This window comes from Halichoerus grypus, chromosome 2 (assembly GCF_964656455.1).
Source record: "Halichoerus grypus chromosome 2, mHalGry1.hap1.1, whole genome shotgun sequence".
In the NCBI taxonomy this organism is placed as follows: Eukaryota; Metazoa; Chordata; class Mammalia; order Carnivora; family Phocidae; genus Halichoerus; species Halichoerus grypus.
Window position 1 is genome coordinate 149,626,711 of NC_135713.1, and position 6,722 is coordinate 149,633,432.

At 65.7% G+C, this 6,722-nt stretch overlaps 2 protein-coding genes across 15 annotated transcripts in view; one reads left to right on the forward strand and one right to left on the reverse strand.

Annotated features, from left to right (window-relative positions):
• SNAP47 (synaptosome associated protein 47) overlaps positions 1 to 1,060 on the reverse strand; it is a 46,235-nt gene extending 45,175 nt beyond the window's left edge. Inside the window, exon 1 of one of the 2 annotated variants that reach the window (XM_078067736.1) lies at positions 907 to 1,060. The gene's annotated coding sequence lies outside the window, so the exon portion shown is untranslated. The remainder of the gene's footprint in view (positions 1 to 906) is intronic. The other variant, XM_078067737.1, reaches the window with a different exon arrangement.
• A 105-nt stretch (positions 1,061 to 1,165) lies between these two features.
• JMJD4 (jumonji domain containing 4) lies at positions 1,166 to 6,165 on the forward strand. Of its 13 annotated transcripts, none has more exons than XM_078067729.1 (8): positions 1,226 to 1,648; positions 1,719 to 1,884; positions 2,020 to 2,520; positions 3,704 to 3,829; positions 4,110 to 4,377; positions 4,899 to 5,011; positions 5,358 to 5,405; positions 5,760 to 5,903. In XM_078067729.1, the coding sequence occupies exons 1-8, from the start codon at positions 1,384 to 1,386 to the stop codon at positions 5,767 to 5,769; spliced, it is 1,497 nt and encodes a 498-aa protein (XP_077923855.1). In that variant the 5' UTR covers positions 1,226 to 1,383; the 3' UTR covers positions 5,770 to 5,903. The 13 variants fall into 13 exon arrangements, with proteins under 13 accessions (XP_077923858.1, XP_077923855.1, XP_077923857.1 ...); XM_078067731.1 differs by having other exon boundaries at positions 4,985 to 5,011; positions 5,677 to 5,903; XM_078067726.1 differs by having other exon boundaries at positions 1,227 to 1,648; positions 4,985 to 5,011; positions 5,760 to 6,165.
• Positions 6,166 to 6,722: the final 557 nt, after the last annotated feature.

Genomic DNA, 6,722 nt, shown 5'->3' on the forward strand with positions numbered 1-6,722 from the left:
GATCTCCAACATCCCCTCCAGGCCTTCATCATCCTCTAGGTCCCCAGCACCCCCTGGGTTCCCAGCATCCCCTCCGGGTCCCCACTGCCCCCTCCAGGCCCCCAGGATACCCTCCGGGTCCCCACCATCCCCTCCGGGTCCCCAGCATCCCCTCCAGGTCCTCGGCGTCCCCCTGGGTCCCCGGCACCCCCTCCGGGTCTCTGGCATCCCCCTGGGTCCCCACCGTCCCCTCCAGGTCCCCAGCATCCCCCTGGGTCCCCACCGTCCCCTCCGGGTCCCCAGCGTCCCCCTGGGTCCCCACTGTCCCCTCCGGGTCCCCCAGCATCCCCTCCGGGTCCCCCAGCATCCCCTCCGGGTCCCCACCGTCCCTTCCGGGCCCCAGCACCCCCCTGGGCCCCCAGCGTCCCCTCCAGGTCCCCAGCGTCCCCCTGGGCCCCCAGCGTCCCCTCCGGGTCCCCAGCACCCCCCTGGATCCCCAGCATCCCCCTGGGCCCCCAGCACCCCCCTGGGTCCCCACCGTCCCCTCCGGGCCCCCAGCATCCCCTCCGGGCCCCCAGCATCCCCTCCGGGTCCCCAGCACCCCCCTGGGTCCCCAGCATCCCCCTGGGCCCCCAGCATCCCCTCCGGGTCCCCACCGTCCCCTCCGGGCCCCCAGCATCCCCTCCGGGTCCCCACCGTCCCCCCCGGGCCCCCAGCATCCCCTCCGGGTCCCCACCGTCCCCTCCGGGCCCCCAGCATCCCCCTGGGCCCCCAGCATCCCCGCAGGACCCCACCTTTGGCCCCGGGGCCTCTCTGTCAGAACAGGAAAGGTTCTCATTGCGGCAAGAGTAGCAGGCGGGACTAAGCTGGGAGAGGGTCGGGAGGACTCTGGCACAGGCCCGAACGCAGACTGGGGGTGCCGCTTACCCGAGTCCCTGGGGAGATGCGAAGACGGCGAGACCCGGATCTGGCGCTGCTTCGAACGCCGGACAGACCAGCCAGTCGCTCCAGAGGCGCTGTGGGCCGCTCCCGCGCCTGCGCAGAACGAGGGCCGCAGGCTGCTATGCGCGTGCGCCCAGGGCCCGGCGCGCCGGGATTCGTACTCGGGCAGGAACTCTGGCCGCATTCTCTTGATTCCGCTCGGCCGCGCCGGGCCGATCGCAGGGGGGGCCTGTGCCGCGCGGTTCTCGCTCCGGCTGGCACGCAGCCTGTGTCCGCTACAGCGTCTGCTCCGGAAGTAGTTGTAGCAAGTACTTCCTTTTCATCTCCCCGTTTGAAGAGCGGGGAGGTGGGAGGCCTGAGGCGGGTGCCGGGCCCACGCCCCTCGCCGGGCTGCGGCGTCCCCGGGAGCCGGACGTCTCCCATCGCCGTGTGGTCCAGCGCGGGCGCCAAGCCGGGCCGGGGATGGACAGGGAGACGCGCGCGTTCGCCGAGAGCCACTTCCGACGCCTCCGCGGACGGCCCGCGGGCGGGGCGGGCGCGACGCCGGGCCGCGTGGACTTCATCGAGAGCCCGGACTCCTTTTCCTACGCCGACTTCTTCAAGGGCTACCTGCTGCCCAACGTGCCGTGCGTTTTCTCCAGCTCCTTCACCGAGGGCTGGGGCAGCCGCAGGCGCTGGGTGACGCCGGGCGGGAAGCCGGCCTTCGAGCACCTGCTGCGGAACTACGGTAAGTGCGGAGCGCGCGCGAGCAGCCGTCCGGGGGAGGACGCATAGCGTGCGACGGCCTCTCGTTTCAGGAGACGTGGTCGTCCCTGTGGCCAACTGCGGGGTCCAGGAGTACAATTCCAACCCCAAGGAGCACATGCTCCTCCGAGACTACATCAGCTACTGGGAAGACTACATCCAGGGGGGCTACTCCTCGCCGCGCGGCTGCCTCTACCTCAAGGACTGGCACCTGTGCAGGTAAAGGGGGCGGGGCGGGGCGCCGCTTCCCCCGGACCTGGGCGCACAAAGCAGCCCGTCGTGCCCCCGGTGGGAATTGCAGGGCGTGCACGAATCTGGCTCCTGCAGCGTGGTTGGAGGTTGTCCCCATCGCAGGGCCGGCCACGCCGCGTCAGGTGGGAACCCGTGTGTCCTGGCTGCTAGAACCATCCTTGCGGGCTGCACCCCCTCTGACTGGCCGCACCTAGCTTGTGCCCTTCCTGTCAGCTGCGCCGCTGTTCCAGCTCAGGGCAGGTCCGACGCACCCCGGCTGCCCCAAGCCCTGCACCACCCTGCTCTGCTCACTCACGTTCTCGGTCGTCTTCCCAGCAAGGCTGTGCCCGACCTGTGTAGCATCTCCATCACGGACCAGCGACTCGCCTGCCCTGTCCAGGGACGCCTTCTGTGGTTCGACCACACCCTTCTTCCACCCTGGGAGCTCCAACGACGGCCCTCTGGGACATGTCTCACACTCGTGGGCAGCCACACCCCGTCTGCTTTGTTCCCATGCTCAGAGGGGGTCCTTGGGTGCTGTGTCCGTTCCCCTACCCAGCAGTGTGCTGGTCACAAGCAGAGACCGACCTACTCACACCCCAACCACCTGGTGCAGGGCACAGAGTACGGGCTCGAAGAGTTTTGTATAAACGAGTGAATGAATGAATTCTTGTTTTGCTGATGTGGAAACTAAGGGTATTACAGTGAGTCACTCCCTTGCGATTCCCAAGACCCATCCGAGAGCATCTCGCACCGGCATGCCCTGGATGCTCCCAGCCTCACTGCGTCTTGTCTGGCAGGGAGAGCTGTCCCCAGGGGGTGGATCAGGGACACCCAGACCCTGGTTGTGGCCCCCAGGGACTCTTGATCCAGCAGCACATAGGACTCCTAGACCCAGTGCTCCTGCATGGTGGGTGTGGGCTTCAAATAGGCAATAAGTGTGTTCTAGGTATTACACGGGACATCCTTGTCCATTGTTTGAAGGTCAGTTTTGACTGAATATTACGAATTTTCCCTGGAAACCCCAGAATAAACAGAGCAGAGGGAGGCCAGGCAGGCAGAGGCGGCTCTAGGGGACGTGAAATCTGATTTGAGGGATAAGTGGGAGTCTGACATCCTGCAGAGGCAGTTCTGGGGCACTACAAGTGGTTTGGTGCTCCTCGGGCTCTCCCTGATCATGGCCTCTGACCATAAGTGACGTGTGAGCTACTCCAGAAGCTGTTCCAGTGCGTCGTTGGGAGAGCTCGCTCTCTCTGGGGCTGGGTTGGTGTGCTCCTGTGTGTGGGGATCAGGCTTTTGGACCAGGAGGAGTGGGGGGCTGTGGGGTAGGGGAGAAGGACCTCAGTGGACATGGGCCATAGTGCCTGGGCCACTGGTCGTGCATCCACTCGGCAGACGGCGAGAGCGTGGACGAGGCCCACAGGTTCTGGAGAACAGCGTGAGGCACGTGAGGCACTTAGAGCACCAGCTCAACCAGAGGCTGCAATTCCGGGCCCGGTGCAACAGGGGTCTGGAGCAGTTGCGGTGCCGCCTGCACGGGTCATCTAAGCGGCGTCACAACACCCCCAACGTCGTTTCCTCTGTTTATGACGGGCGTTCGTCCCTTGCACAGGGCTCAGGTGGGGTCGCTTGGAGCTGTGGTCATGTGGCTGGACTAGCGCAGGGTGGCCAGCCTCACTGTGGACGCCGGCTGTGGAAGGCAGCTCAGCGTCATTCGTGTCCTTCCAAACCTCTGGCTATCTCGTGCTCGGGGCACAGGGGCCAGAAGGTGGCCACTCCTGCCCCAGCCTCTTGTCACTCCCTGCAGGGACGCCTCGGCCGAGGACGTGTTCACCCTGCCCGTGTACTTCTCATCCGACTGGCTCAATGAGTACTGGGACGCCCTGGATGTGGACGACTACCGCTTTATCTACATGGGGCCTGCTGGCACCTGGTACCATGCGTCCCTCCCAACCTCTTCTCTGCGCCTTGTCCCTGCCCCGCACACTCTCCTCAACCCTGTCCACTCTGTCAGAGCCTCTCAGAGACGCCTAGGTGTGGGGAAGGCTTCCAGGCGTCCCATTTCCAAGCCTCCGTACCCACTTTGCCCCTGGGGGCTCTCAGATGGGGGAGGTGTGAGCTCTGGGGCCCGTGGGGCCCATGTCCTCGGCCAGCCTTTCTGAAGAACCAGACCACCTCTGGTTCGGTAGGCACCAACAGGAGGTTTCACACAGGTCACCGTTCCACGCTGACATCTTCCGCTCCTTTAGCTGGTCTGTCAACATCTGTGGGAGGAAAAAGTGGTTCTTCTTCCCTCCGGGGCAAGAAGAAGCTCTTCGGGATTGCCACGGTGCCCTGCCCTACGACGTGACCTCGCCCGCGCTGCTCGACAGCCGCCTGTACCCCATGCGCAAGCACTGCAGCCCACCCCTGGAGCTCACGCAGGAGGCGGGCGAGATGGTCTTCGTGCCCAGCGGGTGGCACCACCAAGTCCACAACCTGGTAGGGTGGGCACACCCCACCGCATATGCGTGCAATGTGGCCCAGACAGGTCAGGGAGACGCCCTGGGGTCCCACTGGTCTGACCCCAAGCCCAGAGTGTCCATCTCCCCGTTCATCTGCCCCTGGCTTACCCAGCACACTCCTCACCCTTGACACGTTCTTAGATGCCTTTCCACAGAGAGACGGCCAGGCGCACCCCTCCTGATCCCACAGTGGGCAGGCTGCCCTCTAGAGAGCCTGGGTATGGGACTGCACAGACTGGAGAAGGGCCACCAGCCCGTTTCTTCCAACCTCCCACCTTTCTTCCCTGGGCAGCAGTGGGTCCTTATCCACTGTGGAGTTTCCCCAGCTCCCCTGGGAGCCCTGCTCTCGGTTAGCTGTGCACTCAGAAAGACCCAGCCCCCTCTTCATGCTAGCACCTACCGGGAGACGGGAGCAGCCCTTCCTGGCTGAGGAGGGTTGCAGGGGCCTCGGGACAGGGCTTGGGGATGGTCTGGTGTGGACTCACGGGGCACCCACAGCCCGCCCCTTCCAGGAGGACACCATCTCCATCAACCACAACTGGGTCAACGGCTGTAACCTGGCCAGTATGTGGCACTTCCTACAGCAGGAGCTCCGGGCCGTGCAGCGGGAGGTCAGCCAGTGGAGGGACACTATGCCCGACTGGGACCGCCACTGCCAGGTAGGCCAGCCTGGGCGGGGGGGGGGGGGGACCGGGAGGGGCTCTCCAGGACCAGGGCGCGGGGCGGGAGGTCAGCCAGTGGAGGGACACCATGCCCGACTGGGACCGTCACTGCCAGGTAGGCCAGCCTGGGCAGGAGGGGGGACTGGGAGGGGCTCTCCAGGACCAGGGCGCGGGGCGGGAGGTCAGCCAGTGGAGGGACACCATGCCCGACTGGGACCGTCACTGCCAGGTAGGCCAGCCTGGGCAGGGGGGGGGACCGGGAGGAGCTCACCAGGACCAGGGCGCGGGGCGGGAGGTCAGCCAGTGGAGGGACACTATGCCCGACTGGGACCGTCACTGCCAGGTAGGCCAGCCTGGGCAGGAGGGGGGGACCGGGAGGGGCTCTCCAGGACCAGGGCGCGGGGCGGGAGGGCGTGGGCCGGCCCTCAGGGAAGCCTGCACTCGCAGAGGAGGGCTTGGTCCGTGAGGTCAGAGCTGTGGTCCTGGGGACATGGTAGCCGCCAGCCTGCCTGTGTGACGGTCGGTGTGGTCCTGAGGCAGGTCGCTGCGGCTTCCAGCTTGCAGGACTCAGACCTATCGCTGGCTGGCTCTCGGGTGTCTGTTCCCATCCTCAGGGACTGGGCCCTGCCCACAGTCTTCAGACACTTGCCTGGAGCTGCGAGCAAGCCACGCCTCACTGGTGCTCCTCTCTGGCCAGGTCATCATGAGGTCCTGCTCCGGGATCAATTTTGAAGAATTTTACCACTTTCTCAAGATCATCGCTGAAAGGAGGCTGCTGCTTCTGGCAAAAGAGATGGGCCCTGGTGACATGGAGGGCAGTGCGGGCAGCGGGCTGGGCCCCCAGCAGGCTGCTTTTGATGTCAGCCGGATCGCAGAGGTGCTGGCCTCCGTGGTGGCCCACCCCGACTTCCAGAGAGTGGACGCTAGCGTGTTCTCGCTGCAGCCGGGGGAGCTCCTCCAGCAGCTGGAGGAGGTCGTTGCCGCCACTGCCTCTCTTTAGGGCATGAAGCTTGCATCAGGCGGGGCCCCGAGGCACCGGCATGGAAGGCAGGCAGTCTTTTCCACAGCGCCTTCCAGAAATAAAGCTCTGCTGCTGTGTGGCATGGGACAGGTCACCTTCCCGCGGAGCCTCGTGGCCTCAGGTGTCCCAGGTGCGGCTCCTGCTCTTGTGGGTGTGGTACTGTCCTGGCTGTCCGCTGGCATCCCCGGGACCCTGCCTATGTAGAGGGTTTGGGCTCCTTGTCTTCATGAGGCTTAGCCAGGGCTGAGTGCTCTGCATCCAGTGAGGGGGTGGGTGGGGAGGCCCTGCTAAGTGAGCTCTGCAGCCAGAAGGCCCGGAGTGTGCTGGGGACTCGGGTGTGGGGGCAGCATGTGGTTGGGATTCCTGGTGCCCCCAGCCTTCCCTCAGCAAGGACTAGCATCCCAGCCCATAGGCCTCCCATCCACAGCAGTGCGAGGCAGCTGGCTTGTCCTGCAGGGTCCCCTCTGCAGTAGGACCACACCCCCGCTTGTCTCCATCTTGCCCTGGAGCAAGCCCCTCCGTGTGGGCCGGACATTCTGGGGCCCAGGACCTGTGTGTCTATCCCGTAGGAGAACCACTACTTAACAGAGAGCCTGCCGTCCCTCTGCTGGCCTGTGCCTCCCCTGATCCCCCATCCGG